Source organism: Lagopus muta, chromosome 7 (assembly GCF_023343835.1).
Source record: "Lagopus muta isolate bLagMut1 chromosome 7, bLagMut1 primary, whole genome shotgun sequence".
Lineage (NCBI taxonomy): Eukaryota > Metazoa > Chordata > Aves > Galliformes > Phasianidae > Lagopus > Lagopus muta.
This window is the reverse complement of record NC_064439.1, coordinates 20886540-20913377: the sequence shown is the minus strand read 5'-3', so window position 1 is coordinate 20913377 and position 26838 is coordinate 20886540. Positions and strand designations below refer to the sequence as shown.

Here is a 26838-nt window from a genome sequence, read left to right as displayed (position 1 = left end):
TGTCTCTGATACTAACAAGAGACAAACAGCATTCCTCCCTATTTTCTGTCTCAGTAAGTATTCTTTGGACCTGCAGGGCTTTAGGTGGGCTTTCTGTTTCAAAACAGATTTTAAGATTACTCTGTTTCCCAGAGAAGATAAGAAGGTAAATTTGGGAAAAACCACCACGTATTCTGAGGCATCCTCAACGCAGCTGACATATTTATTTTTTATGGATATGTTGGCCACAGTTAGACTTTCCTCTGTCAATTTTCCCTTCTTTCAGAGCACATTATCTCACTGACCAGACTGCTGTGTGCCTTGGGCAGTTCTCTCTGTTCCCCACTGAATCTCACAGCACATCGTTGGCACAGTGAGAACTCTGTAAGTGACAGGTTTGCCAAGGAGACTCAGACAGTCTCATGCAATCCAGGACAGGCCCCATCAGAAAGAGCCTCTTGTCTCTGCAGGACAGAACGTGCAGTGCTACATCTCTAGCTGGGGTAGCACCAGGGGCTGCTGCTGGGATGAGAGGCACAGAGAGAAGCAGGAAGAACAGCTGAGAATTAGGTGGGAATTTAGGAGCACTTTCAAAAAAAAGAAACAAAAAACAATGGTGTTGGGAAAAAGATTTCTAACTCACACACTGTCTACCCAATTATTTTGCACTCTAAAGATCTTGGAGCAAATGTATAGCAGCTGAGCAGCACAGAGGAAAAAATATGCCCGTTAGAGGTTTTTTTTGGCTTTCACTGAAAACTATGTTCTTCCCACACAATTTTGTTGGGATAAAAAGAGCTGCTCTGGTCTTATTTTTTATGGATCAAATCCAGCTCCAGTTTGCAACTCTGCTGAGCAATAGAATAATGACATAATTAATTTAACCATGTTGTTTTTATAAATCTTGCTTGAGAATTCAATTAGAAAATGAAGAAGAGCACAGGACAAGCTTCTAAAGAAGAACTTCCAATCTTGTTTTGGTCAGATTAATTTCACTTTTATCAAACTGGCTCATGTGAGGAGAAAAGAAAACGAGGAAAATAATATTCCTTTAAGGGCTTATCAGCACTAAAACCAAGAGCACAGGGGCACTTGATAAACTTCTCTAAAGGGCATGGGGCTAATATTTCTGGTTCCATGTGACCATTTTGGCCATGTAATGCGATAATTACTTTGTGCATCAAACTATTATTTCTGTAGTTTGGAAGACAGAATCTTCTGTGTGAACGTTTCTAAGCCTACTTGATTCAAGAAAGTTCATTGCAGGTGGAAGAAAAATTTCAGAACAAACTTAACTCCCCAAATCGCAGAAAACAGGGCTCAGAGAGGTGACAGCAGTACTAGTTCCAGCAGGGTTGGCATCAAGCCTGCTTGCCCATACAGGTGCAAAGTTAGTACTAATGGTATGAGAAAGGGCACTGTCATTGCTGTCATGGTCACAGAGGGGTCATTTCTGTGGAGTGTAAGTGCTGAAAAGCCAGCCAGTGCTTGACACGCCTAGAGATGATGCTTCCAGCCATTCCCCATTCAGTCATGAAAGAAGCCTGAACCAGTAGGATTAAGTAAAAGGCTCTTTCCCTGTGGGAAGCAGTGAATTCACTCTTCAGTAAATGTAACTACCACATCAATATAGAACACCATATAAGTCATGCTGTAGGGGTCTGTGGATCAGCCACATGGTAAGGACTGCCATGGCTTACTCAAGACTGGCTCCTTCAGTTTTTGCTAGCTTACAACAATGAACTATGAGATACTCTTAGAGAAGATACCTCCCCTAAAGACTCCAGGCAGGTTCACAGAGATGCGAATCGCTAACTCTGCAATGGTCCAACCCAAGGTGAAGACAAGGGTAGGAAATGAGTTATCAGAAATTCAATACTGAACCAGGATACACTCAGCAATGGCAGTTTACTGTAGATAACGGGCTGTAGTGATGGTGCAGGCTGCCACCATCATTGTGAATTGCTATGGGGATGACTGTGAGAATGCCTACACAAAAAAGAAAATTGATAGATAACTTGTTAAAGAATACATAAAAAGAGGTTGAAAGCCAAACCATTACCAGATCAGCCATTATCAGTCAGCAATCAGAATGGGCCACAGGGCAAAAATGCTTCTGTCTACTTTTCATTACTCTTTGTCTTGGTCTACAAAACAGAAGTATGAAAACTGTACTTTTAGGCTTTGCTGTTGTAAATTCAGACTTACTCAGTTGAATTAGACCGTGGCCTAAATCTTTTGCCTCTGACTTTCTTTCTGTTTCCTCCTATATTACCTGAAAGAAATCAAAGGATAAATACAGGTGGTAAAATATCTTGAAACCAACCTATATTCCATTCCAAACTGTATATTCTCTCTGCATCCCCGACAAGTCACTAGCTATGACCATTTAAAAGCCATAAGTCAGTCTCTTTTGAATTACATCAGACTGGGAAAACTTAATATTTAGGTGATCTTCCACTACTTTGTTTCAACTGTACAGAGCTGAAAACTATTTAGTTTCAGCATTCACTTGAAAAAAATCACTTCGAGAAAAAAAGATACTGCATAATAAAAATCATGAAAGCTGGCAAAAGTGAACGGACCTCTTGAACTCTTTCATGTTGACTCACATTGGAGAAATAGCAGAAATTAGATCCAATTTTTATGTAATAAAGCTTGTGTGGGGCACTTCTAAATCCTAACTCCAGGTTAACAATAGGCAGAATTTTCAGGAGTCATGCTGCTCTCCTAAGATTACCTAAGCATTCAGAGAGCAGCAATGGCTTCCACTGTGACCAGTACAAAGGTTCACACTTACCTTGCCAAGAATTACTCCTAGGCCTCCCATTTTCACAAATGTCTGAAATATGCTTTGTGTCTGGTATCCTTTCACTCCAGGAATGAGATAATCCATTTGACCTGGAATAGGAGGGCTCAGATGCAGTTACTGTTACGGGTGTATCCTCAACACAAATGCTAGCTCAGCTGTTCAGAGACAGCCACATTGCCAAAGTCAGTGTCATAACACAGCCTAAGGTCTGTCTGCACTAGCAAAACTGGTCAGAATAGATGGCTTATTTCTTAAGAAGTTTTGCTTAAAAGATGTATTTCTGTGCTTTGTAAAAGTCTGAACACTCTTGTGTTTTTCCATCTCTGCTCTCCACGCAGTGCGGGCATCTGACAAATGCTCTTCAGTTTCCAGAAGATAAGGCTAATCACAGGCACACTGAAGTAAGCTCAGGGCTTTATTAATGCTTTATTAATTCAAACTTATATGAAATGTAAAAGATCTGAGAACTGACAGATCCACTGACAGATTTGGTAATCATTTTCTCCTCCTAAGCATCCTCAGGTCCAGGAGTGGCTTGCTACGTACTGCCTTTGCTGTTTGCTATTTCACAACAACAAGAATTACTATAAATTTATACTTTTAAATCTTTGAATGCCTGTGAATACTAACTAACGCTTCACAGGTTTTTCCAGCAAGGAAAAGCCCAGGAGGCTGATATCTCAGTCATGTGAACACCTGTGAAGAGATGCCATCAATGTTTCCATCCAGAGCAAATCACAGCCCACTTGAAATAATGTAGGAAATAGTCCCTGGGCATTGAAATGGTAGCACTGTGACAGGTCCAGCACAATGTTAATGGAATATTTTTCAGGCTTGCTTTTTTGGACTTGACAGTAGCACAAAGTATCTGAACTGGTGGCAGGCAACAAAAAACCTCTCTAGTACAGACAGACCTTAGAAATCATTAGCTTTTCAGAACAAATAATAAACAAAACACATGAAAGAAATGGAGTATGAAACAAAGATACAGGACAAAAGATGAAACACCTTGAATGACATTCATTTTAAAACAAGTATTTTTCTTAGCTGGAATGCAAGCCTGCTTACACAAACCTATACAAAAATCTGCTTTTCCAAGACTTCTTTTTTCAAAATTTTCAAAATACCCACACGAGAAAAGATTCTCCAACACAAACACTGTACCATTTAAAGTTAATTTTTGCTCCTGGAAACAAGTAACAACTCATAAATCTAAAAAGCTGAATTTAAAAATTGGAAATAATTAATTACATACTACCACTGTTTTCTTAATAACATATTTATTAGACCACATGGAATTAAGTTGCACATAGTTTCAAGCCAATATACCTCATGGCACTGCAAATGTACCCCTTCCATATATTTCTCCTTATTTTCTTCAAAAATAGCACAAAGAGAATGGCTTTGTCAACTGCACACGGAGCTACTGACTGCTCACTGAGACAAGAACCGAGATTGCAGTTGACTTACGAAGCGGTTCACGAATGTCTATCTCTGAAAAGACATTCACAGCTTCTTATAAATTGTTTTACAATGCTGGCCGAAGATTTTCTTAATTAAAGCATCTCTGACTACAGAGGACTTCAAACATCATAACCTCAGGACCTCAGCAATTATAGAGGACTCACAATGTTTTTTAATGAATTTTCCATTTTTAAATACTTTCTTTTGTAAATAGTCAGAGCAATGGCAGAATAAGTGAAATCTGTGAAACAGTGGAAAAATCTAATGCCCTCTTTGGCTACTCATAGCAGCAAGCAAGAAACTACAGAAAGTCTTTGCGGAATCATTTTTAAGACAACTCTTGGCAGCCATTTAGTACATTAGTTTAGTAAGTGAAAGTGAAATAAAATGTAAGTACCATCATCCTTACTATGAGACAGCAAGGATAGTATTCAGAAGTCTAGGTCAACTTAGTGAATTAATCACACCAATAAATAAAGGTATAAAAAGAATTTACATTTATTATTGAAGCAAGACATTGTTCCTTTTCTTTGATTACATGACAAAGATGATAAAAAGTGTTTTTAATTTAAATATTTTTTATTCAGCAATTATTACTGCAGTCTACTTGAAAGCAATTTTCAAGCAGGAAAATGATGAAAACTGGACTGCCCAAATTTGGTTTCCATTGGAAAACATGTTTATTCTGGCCTAATTGTAATAATTAGTAGCTCAGGACACGTGAGAAAAATCAGTAATCAAAGCACAAAGGATGCTAACCGTAACATTCCACAAAGAAAGAAGAAAGAATCAAACCTGCTGCAAAACAATGAAATGTTCTGACTAATGGAATAATGGGTGATGGAACAGGTAGAAATCTGAAAATGCGACAGAAAAGCAGACCTCTTCTTAGAACTAGATGCAGAGTTTGTGCTGACTCCAGGAGGCATGTCGCTATAGAAAGAGTCGGCCTCTCCGGGCTTTTTTACATAATCTCCCTGGGGTATTTGTCTGAAGCATAACAAACATCGGAGAGTCAGAGAACATGGCAGGCATGAGCACGCAGACAAATGCACACAGATATCAGTTTTAAGGAAAGAGACAAGGATCATGACCCTCGAGGAAACCTGTTAAACACATACATTCAATCTATAAGAAGTAATTCAACTACCCAAGAGAAAACTTCTGCATATTTCTGACAGTTCAGGAAAGGGAATGATGTGTTTTTAGGAGGGAAAAGCAAGGAGCACTTCACTGATAAACTCTGATCACTGTTTTTAAAGTTGGTGGTTCTCGGGATGGTGGATACCTAAGCTCAGACATTTCAAGGTCTCATTGTGAGGGTTGTGAAAGGCACTCCTGGCAGAATGCAAGCCTGAGTCAAAGAGGAGTTCAGGAAAAGCGAGAGTGTTTTTCCCTCTGGATGATTACTGAGATAGATGCCTTCTTTTCCGTTTTTGTGACTGCTACTGAATTCAAAAACAACAATAATGAGTTGTTTAAACTTCAGGAGGAAAAAGATCTCCAGTTCACTGATTATCCTCATGTCCAAAGGAATTTATGCCAGCGCCAGAGCTTCTCAGCTACTACTGATCACCATTACAGATTCAGTCTGCCGAGACATATAAAAGTAATGCCATACAAATTTCAGAACAGTTCATCCTTTTCTACTGCCAGAGGTGTGGTTTTGGTCCACAAAACAATGCGTTAGGAATTCTCAATCAAGTTATGCCACTTTTGTTCAGGCAGTAAGTTGATTGCCAGCTGAAAAACTCCAATCTCAATATTCCAGTTACAGTTCCACCAAGCCAGAAAATACAAATTGCTCATCTGAAAGCTGGCTACATCATAATACCAGCAGTTCAATTATCCCTGCACTGTCCAAGGATTTTTGGCTTCAGTTTTCCCTTATCAAGATGCACATTTATCAGAAGATTGATTCATCCTTAGATTATGTCCAACTCCAGACTGGAACTGGTGTCTCTTCATTCCGGATTTGAATTTATAATGGTCCTGAAGTATTTGAAATATGAAATCACTAATGTACCACAGTACTTGCATGTTATTTCTCTAACAGTTCTTGAGTTCCCATTCTTCAGCCACTACACCTTTTCAGTACTGACAGAGTATGCACAGTTCTGCTCCCCAGGGCTCCTCTAGCAAAGTGCTCTCTCACTGCCTGGTCAGAAATAGCTGCTCCCATACATCCACCTTATCCCAGCTGACAGAATCCTTGCTAATTCACTCCTTTTGTGACTTTCCAGTTCATTGTTTCACTTAGCACTATCAAATACTATTCCTTTAGTAATGCTTCTTTAAGTAATATCTCAATGTCTTGTTTTCATCTTTATTTAAGGACTAACAATAAACAATTTTTAAAAAAGAGACGCTGAGGTAGATGCCTGTTTTTAACGCTTGTGGGGCACTCTGTGTACATATCCAACATAATTCTATTTAGAATAGACAGTTCCACAGAATAGTTCTACAAACTTCATTTTCTTCATGAAGTATCTCCATCCCTCCATCACCTCCAAAAGCTGTAACCTATACTGGTTTCTCTCTGTTCATGCCCACAGACATAGCTGCAAACTGACCACATCCTTAGGAAATGTGAAAAACATGCGATTCTCTAGTATTCCAGTGCTATTCACAGGAGGTAGTCTCTTCCCATACTTAGAGGTCCCTTCTGTCCTCTGCCAACAACAGAATAACTCAAAGGCTACGTATGTGTTTGTGGATGCAACATTCACCACTCAGCACCACCAAATTGCCAAATTCTTCCTTCCTTGTGCCTGGTGACATTTCCTACCTGCCAGTCCAACCATAATGCTTGCTTTGACTTCTTCTAGTCACTGTTTCTGTCTTCTCTCTGAGCTTGTTGTGCACAACATAAAGCTACCAGCACTTTGCAGAGTTTTTCTGCTTTTTGTATTTTAAGTCTGGCAGAGAAAGCACTACACAAGCAGAGGAGGAGGAGAACAACCACAACAGGTAGCAGCAACACACAAAGCAACAGCTTGGATCAGGGGCTGGTAACACGGGCAGAAAACAGGAGAATTTGAGAAAATGTTTCATCTGCAGAGGCCTGTGAGAAGCAGCAGATCTCCTTCCCAGATTGGTTTGTGAAGCAGATGATGGTGGTCTTCTGGGAGCTGAACCCCAAATCACTGTTTGAGTTCTGGCCACCAACTTGAAGTGTAAAAGCTGAGGCCTCTTCTGAAGCTGGTGCCATGATTTGGCTACAAATACATCAGCAGGATGGCTGTAGGGAATGGGCTCTCCTTTCACACACTGATTTAATTGCACAGTACTTTGCATTAATTGCAAAGAAGCACTGGAAATGAATTTGTCTCAGAAGGCTCCTAAATATCGTGTGAATATTAATTATTCAATCCTCAGATCTCAAGGATAATTTCATCCCTAATAGCAGATTTTCAGCCTTTTACTGGAAATACTCTCCTGTTTTCCTAAAATGCTCTAAGAAGTGAACATTACTTTTGCTAATGAGTCCAGTGAAATTGAGATTTCAAGCAATGTGTACAGAATCAACATTAATTTTATATATTCAAGTAAATATTTTTTAAAATATGACAATTCATCACCCCTATATTTTCTTTGCAGCATGTAAATGAGCAAGAAAAGATATTTTCAGAATTTTCTAGAAATACATTCCATTACTTTTATCACATACCTCTGTCTTCTGTAGTTTCTTTCCATAAAAAAAGAAGAGAAAGAAATATGTTTACATTATCAGTATGCAGGTACACGTAGACAGTAAAACATATACAGAATGGAAATTTTGCTCAAAATTTTTCAACAAAATCCAATTCTGAAATAAACATCATCATAAACAAGAATAAACAAGGAAAAACACTCATGTTGACGGAAAACGTCAGCACTGACCTGGAGGTGCCCTTCATGACAATTTCAAGCCTATTTACTGTGGTGCTGCTGATGAATGGTGCCCTTTTGCCCTCCACTTCCAAAAGCGAATCTCTCTGGCTAACCGCCAAACTAGCCCTTAACTTCTGGAGCTGTACTCAACATACAAGCTCAGATTTTCAAATACCTCCAGCAGCTAACGTTGAACTATCATGGCAGCATAACCTGTCCTTTTACTATCCTAATCCTCTGAGCTTTTTTTCCAAAAAAAACCCTCTTTCCTTATGTATTCCTGGCTGCCCTCAGCCTCCCTCAGAGTAATGCTGGGGCAGGGGACATGCCAACTTGTAATGCCAAACCAAGGGGCTGTGTCCTGGCCACAGCACTGCCTGCAGTGCAACTTGCCTCAAGAGCGCACGGAGGAAGGACTCTGACAGTCACTCTCACTCAAACACCAGTGGCTAAACAAGCACCTGACTTTTTGTAATGTATGCAAAAGAACTGCACTTTTCTGGTTTTAGAAGCAATTCACAAAAGGAGAAATACTGAAAAAGAGCAATCAGATTAAAACAATCCACTTTGACCTTCAGTGAGCAGAGTACTTACAGTTCTACATCAGGAAAGAAGTCACAACTCATTTACACACTGCAGGCCTTTCTCACAAAAAAAAAATATGTTTGAATTGATTTGGGGTTAAGCTGACTGAAGACAAATATCTGTTTAGGGAAACCTAAGGCTTTACTGTCTGAAGGCAAATCTTTCTAAATTTATTCTGTCATTAGGAAAGATTTGTAAATGAATCAGACTGTAATCTGGCATTTCCTTAGTTAGATGCAGTAAAATTACAATCTGGCAATTTCCAATAATAAAAGAAATAGAAAAAAAAAAAGAAAAAAAAAAAAAAAAGAAAAAATCTTTCAAACCTGGACCAAACCCTCCAAAAGCAAAATCACATATACATATAAGAATCCTCTGAGAAATGCTAACACTACAAAAAATGATACTGTACAAATATAATCAAATCTGGATTTCTTCAGATGATGTTTGAATTGTTTCTATCACAACGTAGCCAATTATCAGATTAAATAAGCATATTTTAACTAAATTAAGAAGAATACAATTCACTTACTTGTAACCCCACGCAGTTATCCCTAAAACGAGAGCCAATACTAAAATGGTGCCAGCAATTGCCCCTATTATTATGTTTGTGCTAACAACACCTAGAAACACAAGAAAGGGAAAAAAAAATGCACTTTCAAGATAAAATATACAAGAACAGTAAATTCACCATCTCTCAAAAACCTGCTTGAACAACTTGCACTCAGATGACTAATTGTAACCAGCAATGCCATCTTGAAGTATAACATGGCCATCAAAAGCTCTTTTGTATATCAAACTTTGAGTTCTATCTGCTTCACGTAACTGAATGCTTGCTACTTGGAAAAGTTGTGCCAGGTATACCAACATAATGTCATCAATACTAAACTACTATATTGCAATCATATCACCTGTCTAGTAAACAAATGCTTACATTGGAATAAAATGGACTTTTTGTTTAAAACTTCCTCATTGCTGAATAAACTAAAAAAGACCAGAAATGGCATTCTGGGAGACAGTAAAACTGCCCCATAGAGCAATTTCTAATGACTATATAAAACATTTACACTCTCATTTTTCTCCAATTTATCTTCTTGTATGCAAGTCTCAAGAGGAATAAAACTCTCACTCAAAAAAACGTAAAAGACTACAATTTTGTGTCAACAATCTGCATGTTTCCATGTAATAAAAAACTGACTCTACAAACAAAAATGACATGTAAGAAACTATATCTTTCCACCAGGATACAAAAACAAGTCAATTTTTGTTTGTCCTAACCTATCAATCACTTAATCAGGTCACTGAAATGTCTGGGGCAAGCAAAGCACAACTAGATGCACTGGTGACAGTCACAAGTGCTGCACCAAATACTCATGAGTGGCACTGACAGTGAGTGCTTCTGCTGAACAAGGAAGAAAGGGGATGAGGCTCCTACCGGTGCATCGTGTTGCATGCTGGCTGGAAGAGTCAGAGAGCTAGTTTTGCTTAATGAAACTTCCTCAAATCCAAGCTTTACTAATTTTTGTTAAAAAATTATAACTACATACCTTTGTTGATGGCATCTTTATAAAAAAATACATCATCTTTGATTCGAGAACTGCAGTCATCTCCTCCCCAGAATCGGTCACAGACACACTTTATTTCATTGCTACAAACCTGCAGCCAAAAGTGCCGTTCAGAATCAAATAATAAAATTAATCTATTCCCATAATTAAACTACAGAATAGGTACAGTTAGATGTGCCAACTTTAACTGCCTGCAAAATTTTGCGTAACGTTTTTAATATACTGCAATTTTTAATTTATGTATTAGATATAAATATATTAAACGCATCATTACACTTTATATATGTATTATATTGTAATATATTATGTAATATATCACATAGTGGGAGATACTGAGTACATTAATAGATTTTTAATTCAATGTATATTTAATAGAGCCATCTAAAATTGCTTTAGGAGACTCAATTATTTTTTTAATATGAAGAAGTGGTTAATTTCAGATAATAAAGGGAGTACTCATACAGTGCAGGAGACAAAAGGCATTAAGAGAGAACAGTTCCTTTGATCTCAGCCAAGCCACAGGGACCTGGACACTCTTTCAAACTGCGTGAGGGACAAAGAGATTTGCCAGGGCCACAGCAAAACCATAGGCTCTGCACTGACCAAAGACACTGACCATGAAAGCCGGGAGCTAGTTCACTACTCCATTTTCTGGTGGGAATTAACTCTCAGCCAACAAAATCAAATGACTTTATGAATTTCATTGGCTGTTGACACAACAGAAGTAATTAAAGAGAGCATTTGGAAGAACACAGCCCCTCCTTTCTAAGAAATGGGCAACAAAACCTTTATATCCTTCTGAATGCTGCCCGAGGAAATACCAAGCAAGTTAGCTCAAGTGATGGCTGGTAAGATTTTTGTAAAATTAATATCTACTTACTGTGATGCTTAGACTGCAGCACATTATGTTCACTGATAAGTCTCCTTCAGTATAGACTTCTAGAGTCACGCTGCTGGCTTCATGCAAGGTCTAGCTACTCTGCTACACAATACTGTATACTTAGCCAGAACGGACAAGAGGAATGAAGAGTATAAGAACATACACCATGTCCTGAACAGATCTGGGTGTCTGTGGTGCCCGGGCAGGTGCTGAAGTTGAAGGATTCGATGGGGAGGCAGCGATGGTCAAGGCACACCATATTTGGCCCACATGGCGTCCCATTCTCCACATAGCCCAGGTCCGTCTCCTCATCAAGCTTCACATGCCCACCACTATAAGACAAGCAGGAAGATCCCCAGAGACTTGTGCTTTTACCAGACACCCAAGAAAGTGCTCTGGGCTGCTACCTTCATTTCTGTCTGCATTATGCAATGCACAGGACCAGGGAAGAATATGCACTAGCTAATTTATCTCACCAGCCCCAATGTGAAGCAAAGCAAAATGGAGTATATCTACATCAAAGAATATAATGATGAAAACAACATTTTTCTTGCATAAGAGCTTGTGTTGTAAGAAACACTGAATTTAGTTATGCAGGACTTTATTTCATCTTGCTGTGAGAACATACCAGGTCTGTAACTGGTATTAAACTAACATAAGGCAATGCATTAAGCTGCCAGTTAGCTTTAGCAGTGCAGCAAATGTCTAAGTATTTTCAGCAAACTAAACATGCTACAAATATTAAAGAATGTAGTTTTGAGAGGCCAGAGAAGAGCATTATCTCTCTATTGGCAAAACTGACAGCTACACAAAGGGGTCTGCAAAACAGCTGGGCTCTCCATACACAGTAAAGTTTCAGAAGGTTAAAAAGTTTGAGCTGGAATAATGATTACTTCTTAATAGGACACTTTTTTTTTTTATTTTTTTTATGTAAACAGTTCTCCACTTCAGAATGAGAAACATCGTTTTCCAGGCAAGATGTATATTGACAGCCCTATTTTCAGGATTTCCAATTACCTGCAAGAGTAGACTTTACCAAACTGCAAGACCGATGAAGTGATTTCACCATCAAGTTCTCCAAGTCTGGGCACACTAGATATGTTCGAGCACAGAAGGTATCCACAAAGCACATCCCTGCATTGAGAGAATAAACAGATACTCACAAAAAAGAAAATTCAAGAAAAATGCATGATCAAAAAATGTGTTTTTCTTCACTTGCTTTTGCAACATATTTGTTATTCTTTGCTTTTTTCTCACTGACAGAACTGCCATAAATAATGTCCTATTTCCCACAAAAATTATTCTCCTGAGAATGAGGCTTTTTTGTGATGTATTATCAACAATGCCCTGCAAATGAAGAACTGTCAAGAACAAACCACATCAAATTGATTTAATATCCTATTAAGGTTCAACAGCTGTCCCATGGAGAAGCAGTAGAAGCGGTGTCTGACATATGTTAAGGAGTTAGAGACACAACTTTCAAAGCGACTTTAAACTTGTATGCAGGGACTTGCACATTGTCAGACTAGGAGGGTAAGGCCTTTCTCATGTTAATGCATATTTTTCACTTTGGAGTTTGTGAAGGAACAAAAGTAAGGTTACCACATCTGCACAGAGAGCTGGGAAAGGATCTGTAAGCAGAATTAGAATGAAAAAAGAGGACATGCTTCTGCACAGAGGTCTCTTCATGCAACCTTGGGAACTGAAGAAGGGATAAAAATCCCACACCAGCTGTTTTTAAATGGATCAACTTACTGTTTATTGCACTGTATCCAAGAGTCCTTGTCTCTTCCACAGTTTCCTTTCTCAGTCCCTTCAATATTCAACTTCTCATAGCAGTACCTGTCAGCAGCTGACACTTCTGAAACAGAAACAAATCTCTTCTCAGGTGATAAAGACTTTGAAAAGCCAAGCCCTGGGAAATAGGGATGCGCCATGATAGTAAATAGAGCTTTCCAATCTGTCAAATGCAGTATCATGGTCTGCAGATGTGCTTTGGAACTCTGCAAGATATTCTCAACAAGAACTGAAAATTGTTGACAGGATTCTTTTAAAATTTTTGTTACAATTGACCAATTTTATTGACTCAAAATGTCCAGAAGCCACTGAAATTAGTCAATAAATGTCATTATAGGTTCCCTAGGTTGTTAATAAGAAGTTAAATGTAAAACTTCAGTCTCATACAAGTAAGGTAATCAATACGAGATCAAGAGCTGAAAAAGAGGAGGGAAAAACAAAATGAGGGGGAGAAAGGAGACTTTCTCCTTTCTTTCAACTTTCTGTGCCATGCATAAGGAACTCATCTTCAGCAGTGCCTGCATTCCTATAATCTCCCAACATAATGAAGCCATTCAAAGAGCTTTTGTCCTGTCAAAGGTTCTTTGTAAACATACCACTGAAACTGTTGCAGTCTGCATGCTATTAATATAAATATGTAACATGTCTGATGTCCAAGAGAGATATTATATGTGACCACGTAGAAATTACTGTATGCTTTCAACACAATTGAGTATGTAAATGGCACCTTTTTGTACTGCAATGCAACCTAATTCCTTATTTCCCAATCATAAAATGATCAAACCTCTCTTACAGTTAGAACACTGCCAATCAAACATAAGGCAGTAGAAAATATCTGCTATAGCAATAGAAAAATAACTACAGATATGCTGTGTTTGGTGAGATGATATACATTACCATCCAGACCAAAAGAATCACTCATTTTTCCCTTCTTGCATGTGTGGTTCTTGCACATATGCAGGTTTGTTTGAACTGCCAAAGCTTTAACTGAATGATAGCTAAATACACACTTTGCTTGACAAAAGTAATCTGCACAGCCAGTGGGCATCATTTCAGGAAGACTCGTCTTCAAAGAGAGACATGCAGTCCACATGCTGGACTGTGCTCTTCTTACTGAGTGTCCACTGCAATTTCTTTGATCTTTCCTACGTTTTAGAATAGGCCACAGCTCTGCCTGATGAATAGCTTATGCCACAAAAAGGAGCAGAGGATGTGTTGTTTGGAGAAGTAGGTGATGCAGTCAGCACTAGAACATCAACAGAAAAAAGAACATGGAACTAAGAAAGAAACAAACATGAAGTTAAAAACAAGCATAAAGTTAAGTTTAAAACTGAGTTTAAAGTTCTAGGAGTACCAAAATTACTCAAAAGAAAAACTAAAATTCAAGGGCAAAAATCAAAATGGAGCAGAGTTCTGGATCACAGCATGCAGTCCTGGTTGTTTTCAATGGGTCTGAGCATTCATTTTCCCATGATTTTTTCTCAGGAAAAATTACTTTTCAAGCCACATGAATGATAACCAACTTAGAAACTTTATTATTTACTCACTTTCACCCCAGATATATTTACACTGTCGGTCCCTGGTTTTACATCTTCCTCCAAAGCAAATGCCCTAAAAAGAAAGAAAATATATACAAACAACTTCAAATAATTTGCTTATCAAACAAAAAAAAGCATTTGCAAAATAAACAGACTTGCTATGTTTTCTAGCAAGTCAAGTAATATGATCCTACTTAAATGCTTAGCTCCAAAATATGACCAGCACCCAAAAAACAGGAATTTGATGACACTGTCCAAGGTGAATTCCAAAGTTCTTAAATCAAGCTCCATAAGATATAATCCATAAAACCATTAAGAACATAAAAGAAATTGAAATAATTACCTGCCTGTTATCACATGAATATCCATCCATTTTATGAATATTGGGAGAACACTATAGGGAGAGAAAATAACTAATAGATCATTCAGAAATGCTTGGAAACAAAGAGTACAAGTGGCATATAGAATATTATCTCATTTTCATATTTTCCTTCTGAGCTTACACCAGTTTTAATAACAATTTTTATACACTGTATCATACAAAAAAGTAACACTCACATTGACCACGATACAACAGGCACTTTTTTCATTTCTGGGGTATAAGACCTAAAAATTACCTGACTGGAGTTTCCTGTGCAGTTCTCTGCAATATCACAATCATTCACTGCTTCTCGACACAAAACACCCTTAGGTTCAAACTGAAAAAAAGGACACAAAATCAGTATCTTGGTTTCTCCATGTCATGCCTTAAATGCAGTACTTCCTTCACATTTTAACTAAAATAAAGAATGGGAAATAGTAAGGTTCTGAATGAGGGGGGAAGGCTTTCCTTCCCCTGGCAGGCATTGCACCATCTGAGCCACAGACTGTTTGCAGGTGTGAGCAGCACTGCTCCCTGAGCCATCACCTCACCCCCAGGTGATGAGAGCTGCCATGGGCCCCAGGGACCTGTCACACCAACACTGCAGGGGCATTATTCTGGCCAGGGCCTCCACATGTCTGTGACTTTTTTTGTTTTAATAAAACACAGAGGGAGAGATACTGATATTTGCGAATTCCTTTAAAACCTAGAAGACTATAATGCCCTAGAAATTATCATCATGGTTATTACAAATTACAAAAATTTCTGCTGTAGAACAGAAACTATTCATAAATATACAGAATTAGGTATGATTTGACACCAATTTCTAATTGAATGGGGATTTAAGAATGAAAAACGAACAAGTGACCTAACAAACACATTTACAATCTGATTAAAGACTGTGCCACTGACCCGTAAAAGCAGGAAGGCATCCCATAAGGGCAACCATTGGTGCCTCTGGTCATGGACGTATTTCAGATCTCTTATTTTGCCTGGAAGGCTTCTTAAGCCTGAGCTAACCAGTTCATTCTACAGCTGCATGGCTTTCTGCTGCATGTGCACACACATTTTGTTTGGGACAACTGCTAACTCTATGGCTGTTGTGAACAAGTATGTGACAGTGCAAAGACAAGACTCTAGCACTTTCTCAACCTTAAGTTTAGGTTTACCCACTTGTCTCTGGAAAGATGCAGACAGCAATGCTGTCAGAGATACTACGAGATGCTGGGATGTACACCCACCATGTTTTGTTTGCAATCCCTTTTCTACTCCTGCTTTCAGGTAGAGTTCAGCAGGAAAAGGTAACCTCTCAAGTTTGGGTACTGCTAGTAAAAAGTCCTTTGAGTTGTCCTGATTAATAGTTCCTAGGGATGTAAGCTTTACAGAATTCTTCCTTTCTGCTCACGCTCCCTGCTCTTTACATAGACAAGCCCTTATCTCATTTGCAGAAATAATGTAGGTACACAAAAGCTTAATTCTTTTTCTAAGATTCTTCAGTGTGGTGCCCATGTGACTTGGATACTTGAACAAAATCCACCCACACTGGCAATCTGCTGATTTTTTTTGTATTACATTAAAAAAAAAGGAATGTCCTTAGGCAAATGTGATCTGTTCCAGCCTAATCTGTGCATTCTCTTTTTACCATTAGGATGAGCACAATCAAGAATGTGGTCTGCAGTTAATAATGATCCTCCTGAGGAAATGAAACCCTCAAATGATGAAGATAAAAATATCACACATAGTACACCACCATGATGTTAGCATCATTAATAATAATTGTCATTATTATTAAATGAGCATCAACAACTATTTGAAGTGAAATTTGTCTGGGCTTCCTTGCAGCCAAGACCTAGCTAGATCTCTTTTATTATTTACGGATGTATCAGGAAGAATATCTTGCAGTTTACATAGGACTCGATTCGTTTTATGCAATGGGATTTCAGTCAGCACAAACACGAGGGGACTGATAGCTAAGTGAAGTTGAAACAAGGTGTCTTTTAGATGAACATTTCTGAACACTGCTGCTAGCTGTTTTGACTTTTTTAAATCACATCTTCTCTCAGGCCATTCGTGGTACGATTTTTCCATTCAGCCTCACAAATACAGAACAACACAGCAGGCATTACGGGAGTGGCCCCTGAGTAAGCCTGTGCACGTATTATTTCAGCCTGATTCTGAAACCAGAAGGCTTTGATTCTTCTCCACTTCTAATCATACTCTCAAACTGAAGAAGCCAAGCCTAAAACACAGCAAAAAGCCCTGGACAAATCATTTTCCAGCCTGTTTTAAGAAGAGACAAGAAGTACAGATGCTGTGGTGCCTGTATCACTGCCAGGATGATGCCCTTACCCGGCACTTCCGACAGCAGAGCCCGTTGCTGCACTGGGAGCCTGCTGTCAGCGTGCAGGTATTGCAGCACTCTCCTCCTTCGCTGGCACACTCCTGAGGAACACAGACATTTGTAGCAGAACATTCAAGAAAAACAGATGAGCCCCATATTTCTCACATTCTTTCTTAGCATGCTACCTGTCTACGGACATCTGTCTATGGACAGATTCTTCACCAGGCTGCTAGGCACCTGGAGGCAGAAGAGAGCTTGCACTGTGAAGTATGAAATTGCTGCTTGCTATGCAGTATAGGAAATCATTTTCCTAATTCCACAATGTTGCTCATCAAGTTCTGAAATTGTAGCACTGACCAAGTTATACTTCATCATTTTTAAGGACTGTCTTTGCATAGGTAGCTATTGTTATTACTCTTCAGAACTGAAGTGGTGATAAAACATTTCTGTTTTATAGCTGGCTTATGTTGTGCCAAACATGATGGAAAAATGTGAGAAATGAATTTTTTTTGCCTCGGGACCTTAGCACTGCATGTCTTCTTCCACTTAACCCCGAGCAGTGATGGGCAGCTAGAGGACCTTGCTGCTAATTTAAAGCACACTGCACTTACTGCCGCTGTCCCACAGTCGCACTCTTCTCCATCTTCCACAAAACCATTGCCACATTCTGGAGGATCCAGAAGCTGCAGGGCATAATCAGAAATTGAAGAGAATCACTGTCATATTTATTCCACAACTGTCGTTTTTTCAGCTAACATTCCAAATGCGTTAACCAAAACATGGTGCCAAACTGAGAGAGAAGCAGAAACAATACAAATGAAATGTGCAGAGACCAAACAACATCTAACTCAGCAGTTACACTGAGTTACATGGTGTGTTCTGTGTCAGACCATCGTTTTTACAGCAGATTCAGTCTGAGCAGAAGTCATAATTAAAAACAAAAGGTGTGACAGTAAAAGACAACTTGTGAAACATCTCCACATTATCACAACAGGAGTTGTAACTCAATTATTCTGGAATCATATGCCCCAGCTTGAATCCTGCAATATACCTTCAGAAAGGATAACCATGAAGTCTTTTGAGGCCAGATGGCTCAGAAATGCAGGGAAAGGGAAGATGCTGGAATTTTTCACCAGTTTTTGCAACAGTTGGTTGTTATTTCCTTTTCTTTTCAACTATCACAGTTGGGAATTTGCAACACGTGATACAGGCAGATAAGTGAAGCTGCTAAGACTTCTTCCCTTCCTTTTCCATTCAGTCTCCCCACCAAACTAAAACTTAAAATGTAAAAATCTGCATGTTTGTAGTAGCACTGTCCTTTCCCACCCCTCAGCCCTCTCCCCAAAAAGAAAGAAATTTTTCCTTTTGAGCATAAGAAAACATCATTGTGGCTTTTATTACATGAAGGAGAAGGTATAGAAGTGCATTACCAAGTTAGTTTAAATTAGAGTTCATCTCTTAAACAAGGATCATTCTAGAAACCACCCTGCTCGAGAGCCACCTGCACAAACACACTGCTGGTGGTGTACAGTGGTTCTCTGGCTGCTGCTTCTCTGCAGTCCACAGGATGGAGCATCACCCTGCAGCTGCCTCGGTGCCACAAACCAGCCCACCATTTGCGGCACATGCTGGCAGCTACTATTAGATCCCCCACTGAAACGGAAATTTGACTGCAATATGCAATTACATTACATATAAGCAAGCAATTATCTGTCACGATTATTGAAGAGTTGTTTTAAACTGCTAGTTTCTTATTTTTCCAGATATCTTTACTTCTTCGGCATCTCTAACTGCACTGCTCAATACAGACAAGCAGATGGCACAAAGAGAGGAACCCAGCGTAAGACATTTTCCAGTTTCCTGCAGCACACTGGCATCACTAAACGTGAAATAAAAGAACAAAAACTGGAAGCAAATTGCATAACTTATCCCCAAAAGACACTATATAATTCATCTAATTGCTTGGAAAGAGCTTATGGTCAATCTGCTCCTGGAGTTGATTTTGGCAATCACAGCTGATCTCACAACAGAGCACTGTTGAATGCTGCATTTTGACACATCTCATGTTTCTTGAAAACCACAAGTTGGTGTTTCACCACCCTTACTAGGAAGCACGTGTGCTTGGCAGCCTTGTGAAGTAGACAGACATCCACTGTTTATAACCTCAACACAACCCGAACAGCAATACAGAAAGAGTCTAAATCACCCTGGCTTCTGCATCTGACTTTCACATTTTCATGCGCCACTAGAAAAAATTGCAAATGCCAGTAATCTAAATTGAGATCAGAGTAATTGTGTTTTTCAGAGTGACAGATGGGTAAATGAACACAATCACTAAAGCAAGCCCAAGTAAGAAAGCATTACACTATGGAAACAATCCACCCAGCAAAGTAATAAAATGATCAGCATTACTCTCTGTCTGCAATAAACTTGGAAAACAAACTTTTGAAATGCAGGAACATTTTAAAGAATGAGAAACCTTGCAACTTCTTCCTCAATTACAGTGCTTTCTCCTTACTTTTCTATGTTATTCCATGAAAACGAGATAACATTTCAGAGATAAGCACACAGTTTATCCAGATGTACCCCAGAACTGACTTTCTTTTTGCATTGTGGCCACCTCAGCCACCAAGTCAATTTTTCCATGTGGTACTGTCTTTCTGCCTTAGCCTCTTTCATCTGCTTTTTTAAAATACAGCCATTAAATAGGGGATAATATTAATTATACATAGAAAAGACTCAAGATTACTCTAATTAATTTACACATTAACATGCACTTCAGTAAACGGAGCAGATCTATACTGAAACCCTGCTGCAAATCCTACATCATAGAACTGCTTACATCTTGGCTGCAGTTTCCTTAGCCCTGCTTTGCATTTATTTCCCTGAAATGTCTCAGTTCATCATTTTGTAGTCTTTGCATGCACCCTGTGAATAAAGCTGTTTAGCTGGTAAAAAATTCAGACACAAGAGGCAAAGAAAAGGAGATATTCCCCACTACATTTGATTTCCAGTACTCATGCAGCAAGACCTCCAATTTCATTCTTAACAGGCAAATATGGAGGGGATGTATCAGCCATTCAGGCAGCCCTGATGCTTGTGCAGCTCCCTCCCAGCAGCTCCATCGCATCTGCTCCCTGCTTCTCAGGGCTCACTCTGTTGCTCTGCCTCTTCCAGCATTCAAAAAATTAGTCCCAGTTTTCAAAATCGTTTCTGAAAGTCATTGTGAAAACTGTTCCCTCTTCCCAAGAGGACGACTACCACAACCACCTGTAAGCAATCGTGGTTGCATAGCTGTGCTCCCCCTACTGCAGAGTGTCTAGATCTTGGAACAGATGTGAAAGAAAACTATTCTTCATCTTCCAAGGCTTCTTGCCCAAAGACACCAGTCTTTCACTCTTCTTGATTTCATCTAAGTTATAATTCTCACAGAAAAAATACTCAAGAATGAGGTGATTCCTACCTTGGTTGGCTTATTGAAAAGGCAGGCTCCACCTCCGTTGTTTAAAAATTCGTGATACTCTTCAATATCACACTTGGAGAACTTGCTTGGTAGATAATACCTACAAAGAAATAAGTGCTTTTTATAGTACATTTTCTTTCTTCAAAATAAGAGGAGGACAAGCATAATATATTTTAGAAAAGCTGCTAAAAATACACTGTTCAGAATCAGATGGAAGATATTTGCTTGCAACATTCTTTAAATTTTAAATAATTTTAGTAAATGAGAAACATCTTTCAACAATTACACAGAGCTCACGTAAAGTGAGAAGACAAAAAGTTTCCACTAAGTTATTTTATGCCAAATATCATAAATCCAAACAGTCACTGTGTGGTTCTCACAGACATGACCAGTTCCACTACAGGGCCTGTTTCAGAAATACAGTTATTTCTTCCCGTACATTCTGCAGTGGACAACAGCTGCCTTTCTCACACGTGGCCCTTTTAAAGATCGCTTGTAGTTCACTCCTCTCTTAGTTGAAATTGCTCTCTTGGCCCTATGCTAAGTACCTATGCTTCAAACAGATTTTGGAGTCTCAAAGGCTTCTTAGTATCAGTTCAGTACTAGATAAAACAAAATATTAGCAGAAGTACATCATAAAATAATCCTGCATTGCCAACAATGATAGTCTGCAAAACATAATTGTTCTTTACAGTCTCTAGTGTTTATGATTTAGATCTAAAGACTGCAGAGAATGTGGAACTCGCATTGTTCAATAATAAGCTATGAGTGCATATATTTGTCGCATGCCTAATTATTTTAAAGGTTCAGACTTCAAATAAAGAATTTAAAGGCCATTAGATAAGTTTTTGTTTTTTTGTTTTTTTTTTTTTTTTAGAAGAATCAAGAATGTCTCCCCACATTGGCTTTCTGTCATATTGAAAATCAGAAAAATCTTACACAGTTTGCTTTTAGGTACACAAAGTGAAAAAAAGGCACACATTGATATTTTCAGTATTTTGAATGAAATATGCTTTATATTGTTCAAAATAGTTCTTGCCACAAAGCAACTGTGAAATTTGCAAGTGAGATCAAAATTGCTTTAAAAATTTGGAGTACTATCTGTATCTCATAATAGACTCTTGTTTAATTTATATGCATGAAGACAGGTCTGTAATATGGAGAATTAAGTTCTGAATACACGTACTAGGAAGCATCATCAATTTCAGCTAACAGCAGAAATTTACAAATTCAGTAGTCCTCACATAAAATCTCTCCAGTGACTATTTTATGTGAGCATGAGAATATCAAACCTCCCATGGGAGCATTTTTTCTAGCATTACCATATAAATTGTAGGATGAAAAATGAAAGACTGTAGTAGAAGTAATAAAAATGAGACATGGGCAAGGAATTTGAGCACGGTATTTTAGGAATTTTGATGTGTCTTTGTTTCCACAATTCAGCAGCAAACTCATGAAAGAAAAGAAGTGAAACATGGTTCTGCTCCTCTGCAGAACCTGGCTTGGCTGCTGAGCTTCTGAGCACTGCAAGTGAAACCAGTTGTTACTAAAAATCCTTATATCCTCTCATTAAGTTACTTATTCACATATTTATAAGTGTCTATCCTAAGTATATTTTGTAGGTAATAGTTTGCTTTCTGAAAAATAATAATTCACAGAAAAAATTCCACTGAAATGCAAAATACAAACATTTTCATGCTTTTTCTTTATGGCACTGTATGCAGGACATGACCTCCCTCCAGCGAATGTCTTACCCTGTGTCTCCCATTATGCATCCAGACCAGGTGTCTTCACACTTACACTCACCTGACAACAAAGTAAAATTTACATCTTGAATCTTGAGAGTCCAAAGTACATTTCTTATCACAAAAATCACATTGGAATCAATTCTATTGCAGTTTTAAATATAAATTGAAAAGAATCATTTGTTCTTTTATTGCACACCTTAATTTAAGTGTGTCAGTGCACACTGAGCTTTCTTTCAAAATCTATGCATGATTCTTTGTAATCCTGCACCTTGAAAACATGCTCTATGTTTTTTTCCTTCCCTTAAGTGAAGTCAGAGGAAACTGCAGTCAGCCTCCAGCACTTGCATATCACAAGGCAGATCTGCCACCTTCTCCCATGTCATTATATTTGATTCCCAAATTTTCAGTGTCAATAAGAGAATCAATAGGACCCAGCAATTTTACTATTTTCCCCTTTTCCTTACAGCAGTTTAATAACATGCAGCTAGAAAATGAATACTGAATATGTAAGTAGCACAGAGCATCCTACGTGATGGAGTATTTTTCAAAATAAAATTATGTGTACTGCAATAACTTTTGCTTGCAGATGTACCTCTGCATTATGTACTGTCTCTACAACGTCTGAAAACAAAATCCATGAAAACATTTATGTTAGTCAATATAGTAATTATGTTTTTAAATGTAAGGCTTTCAGCGCAATGAATTGTCATATGCCACTTAAAAAAGCACAGTACTAATGTTGTTTAGTGAAAGTAGGGAGGAAGAGCTGCTTGTGGGGATGGAGGATTGATGAATTAAAGCACTGCAGGTTAACAGGCTATTAGGAAGTTGAAACGCAAGGTTACAAATAGTAGATAAATGGCAGCAGCAGAGTGATAAATACAGGAGATTTGGGTAATATAGAAGAGGAATTCATTTAAGGCAGACAGGGAAAGAGATGCGTTGCCAAATCCATCCTTCGTAACAGGACTGAGGGGGCTAATCATCATCCCTGGGTCTAATAATGCCTGTCTCTCTACCTCCACACTGCAGCATAGCAGCCAATCAGTTTGTGGGTGTTACATCAATCTCCCTGAAATGAATGGTGATAGACACCTTTATAATTTATTTTTAACAAAATGATGGCACCAGTGCTACCAACAATTAGGGCAGGGGGAAATTGTGGCATTTAAATAGAGGTAAACCAATGGTAGTGTCTCCTCATTTTATTAGAAGTAACAGTATTCCAACATTGTAAGAAACATTACAAAAAGAACATGTCAGAGAGACACTGGTAAGATTCTCTTGTTAAGATCTTCTCTTGAGAGGAGGTGAAAAAGCATACAAACTTACCACTTATTAGTTTTCTTCTGTCTGAGAAAATGCCAATATTTTGAGCCAATGTCTGTGCCAGGGTAACTGCCATTAAGTCAGGCTTTCCAAACTGAAAGAAGTCAGTAAGGTAGGAAGAGTAATCAGTTAGGTACACGTATCTCTCTCCATACTCAGCACTGCTGAGGCTGCACTTCAAGCATTGTGTTCAGTTTTGGGCTCCTCACTACAACAAAGAAATTGAGGCCCTGGAGTGTGTCCAGACAGAGAATGGTAAGAAAGAGGGAGAGGAGTCTGGAGCACAAGTCTTGTGAGGAGCAGCTGAGGGAGCTGGGATTGTTCAGTCTGGAGAAGAGGAGGCTCAGGGGTGACCTTATTGCCCTCTACAACCACCTGAAATGAGGCTGTGGCAAGGTTGTAGTTGGCCTCTTCTCCTAGATAACTAGTGTTAAGACAAGAGGTAATGGCCTTAGGTTCTCCAGGGGAAGCTCAGTTTGATGTTAGGAAAAATTTCTTCCCAGAAAGAGGGGTAATGCATTGGAGCAGGTTACCCAGGAAAGTGGTGGAATTACTGTCCCTAGAGGTGTTCAAGAAACGTGCAGATGTGGCACTGAGGGACATGGTTTAGTGGGCCTGATAGTAATGGATTGACAATTGGACTTGGTGATCTTAGAATCATTAAGGTTGAAAATGATCACTATGTTTCTATAATCTCAGGCACAGCCAAAGCTTTTTTCATTTAAAGGCAATAAAAGGCAAAATGAGATTCACAATGTTAAAGTAATTACTTCAGAGGAAATAGAAAATGAACATGTGAGGAAGACTAAACGCTGGCTTACAAATAAGTTAAGAAAGTCTGCTTCTTTTTTGTTACTGTAGTCACAAGTATGAATGACAGAATATTGCAAAAATTACACTGTTGGAAAGTGCATTTGAGCCCATGTCCAACTTTATTCATGTTCTGTTCTTCATTAAGACTTCCCTTCCACAGAGCAGTGCTAAGGCTCTGCATCAGCAAAGCAGCAGCAAGATATTTTGAGGAACTGCACTGATAAATTCCCTGTAGACAAATTTCCACCACTTTTCATCCACCCCAGTACCCACACCTACCTCATTCACACCTCCGCCTTTAAGCAAGGAGCAGATTCCACCAGTGTGAGCTACACCACTTCGACTGCTCTGAAATCGACTCCCCCTTTGACAAAAAGGAACATAAAAGAAAGTTTACCCTGCTCATCCCACAAGTTTTGCACCTACCCATCCTAGTATTTATCTTATTTTCAAATGAGAAATGAGCAAATGTCAGGTCCCATCACTATGTTGAAAAGTTATGCAAAAAATAAAATGAGAATCACAGATAACACTCACAAAACTCATATGACAGACAGTCTCCAGAAAAATTTAACCATCTTCCCTCCTCATTCTCACATTACCTAATATAAGAAAGCATAAGACAAGATTTCCTATCTCACCATACTTTTGTTCATATGTAGAAGTGAGGCCTGGCACAGCTGCCCACAGAAGCTGTGAGTGCTCCATCCCTGGAGGTGCTCAAAGTCAGGTTGGATGGGACCCTGGGCTGTCTGAGCTAGAGGGGGAGCAGCCCTGCCCATAGCAGGGGGTGGGAACTGGGTGGACTTTGAGGTCTCTTCCATCCCAAACCATTCTATGGTCAGTCATACTTTAGCAAGTGGTTTTCTAAGTCCACACTTTGACACTGCTTTGGTGCATGCTACAGAGTGCAAGAGTGGCCTCTGTGCTTCCAGTGGGAGGCCCGGGAAGAAGACACATGTCCAGTTAAGCAATGCAAATGTGGCAAAAAAGAAAGGGAGATGCCTTGTGGCTCCCTGATGGGTCAGAACTCCCCAGAACTGCAGCTGATCTCATCCAGGTGGCAGCTGCACTGTAAGCCTAAATTTAATGATGCCTTTGATGTTGACCAAGTCAGTATGAATGATTGTGAGTTACTGGAGACAAAAGATACTCTGCACCACTTTAGAAGTACTGATCCAGCCAAGCCAGTGCACACTGGTTTTCTCAAAGGAAAACAGAAAAACAACATGAAACAGAACACAATGGGCTAACTGCGCTTAAAGTGGAAGTTGATTTTTAACTGGTGTGCTGCCAGGGCAGTCAAGCAGTCACTCGCCCTTCCCACTCAGCCATATTTTACTCAAGGACACAATTTTAGAACTGTATTCCCTAAGTAATCTACAAATACAATATCTTGAACACCAGTGAAAATGGTGTTACACGTAGCACTGGAAATTGTATTACAGTGTTATCCATTGTCCCTGTCACAGGGAGACTGTTACTGTGTCCCCTAAAGACCTTACAATTTCACAGAAAAGGAATAAGAAAGATGTGGGGGGAAAAAAAAATGATTCCCATTTTACAGATGAAGAACTGAGACACTGACAAACTAAAATGTACAAGTAACACTTAGGGATCTAACTTCACATAGGAAATCAATGACAGTAATTAAGCATGTGCAAAAAACTCTGAGAGGCTGGATAGTGGTTCCCTATTGGAATCATGTGAAAATGAGGAGTTAAAGCTAAATTTGTTCATATAGCTTCCTATCTCTCAGCAGAGAGGGATAAGGGCTCCAAGCAGAACAGTCTACCTGGCCTGTCTCCTGGGGATAAAAATCTTATCAAGAGTGTCTCTGTTATTTTTTAGATATAGTTTGTTACATCAATCCTATTATCAAAGTAATTTAGAGATAGTTTAGAGATAATAAAATTCCTTCCAGATTATTATTCTTACATCATATGTCTTTCTGAAGGACAGACTGTTCTGAAGATCCAATGCTCCTTTCAGTAATCCTGCAGCATGCAAGTCATTCAACAGAGCAAGGCAGACCAGAGTGCTTCTTAAGCAGGAAAGCTCATGGGTTTTAAAGCCAATATTCTGCTTTTACACAGTTCAACAGTGCTGCCTGTGCTCTACTACTAAAGAAGTGAATGCACAAGGTGGAACCATGCATCACCCTCCTGCACTCACAGAGCAGGTAATTGTACAGGACAGCCAGGAATTAATTACAGTGCATGCAGCTCAAGCTTAATATGTTAAAACTAAAAGGGGAGCAAAACCTCTGGTTGCACTGGCAAGCACACTG

The 26838-nt window shown here is 38.9% G+C and overlaps 1 protein-coding gene across 7 annotated transcripts in view; it reads right to left on the bottom strand.

Moving 5' to 3' along the window:
- The window catches only part of ADAM22 (ADAM metallopeptidase domain 22), a 128056-nt gene that overhangs the window by 17803 nt on the left and 83415 nt on the right, over positions 1–26838 (bottom strand). For 2 of the 7 annotated variants that reach the window (XM_048951110.1, XM_048951111.1), the window contains exons 12-29: positions 24828–24912; positions 23739–23829; positions 22413–22464; positions 20659–20758; positions 17807–17878; positions 17204–17296; positions 15111–15191; positions 14837–14887; positions 14503–14566; positions 12914–13019; positions 12176–12292; positions 11322–11490; positions 10261–10369; positions 9246–9336; positions 7926–7943; positions 5051–5245; positions 2780–2880; positions 2188–2254 (exon numbers count right to left, since the gene is read on the bottom strand). In XM_048951110.1, coding sequence (XP_048807067.1) covers positions 2188–2254; positions 2780–2880; positions 5051–5245; positions 7926–7943; positions 9246–9336; positions 10261–10369; positions 11322–11490; positions 12176–12292; positions 12914–13019; positions 14503–14566; positions 14837–14887; positions 15111–15191; positions 17204–17296; positions 17807–17878; positions 20659–20758; positions 22413–22464; positions 23739–23829; positions 24828–24912 — 1662 coding nt within the window. The remainder of the gene's footprint in view (positions 1–2187; positions 2255–2779; positions 2881–5050; positions 5246–7925; positions 7944–9245; positions 9337–10260; positions 10370–11321; positions 11491–12175; positions 12293–12913; positions 13020–14502; positions 14567–14836; positions 14888–15110; positions 15192–17203; positions 17297–17806; positions 17879–20658; positions 20759–22412; positions 22465–23738; positions 23830–24827; positions 24913–26838) is intronic. The other 5 variants (XM_048951112.1, XM_048951113.1, XM_048951114.1 and 2 more) reach the window with 3 other exon arrangements.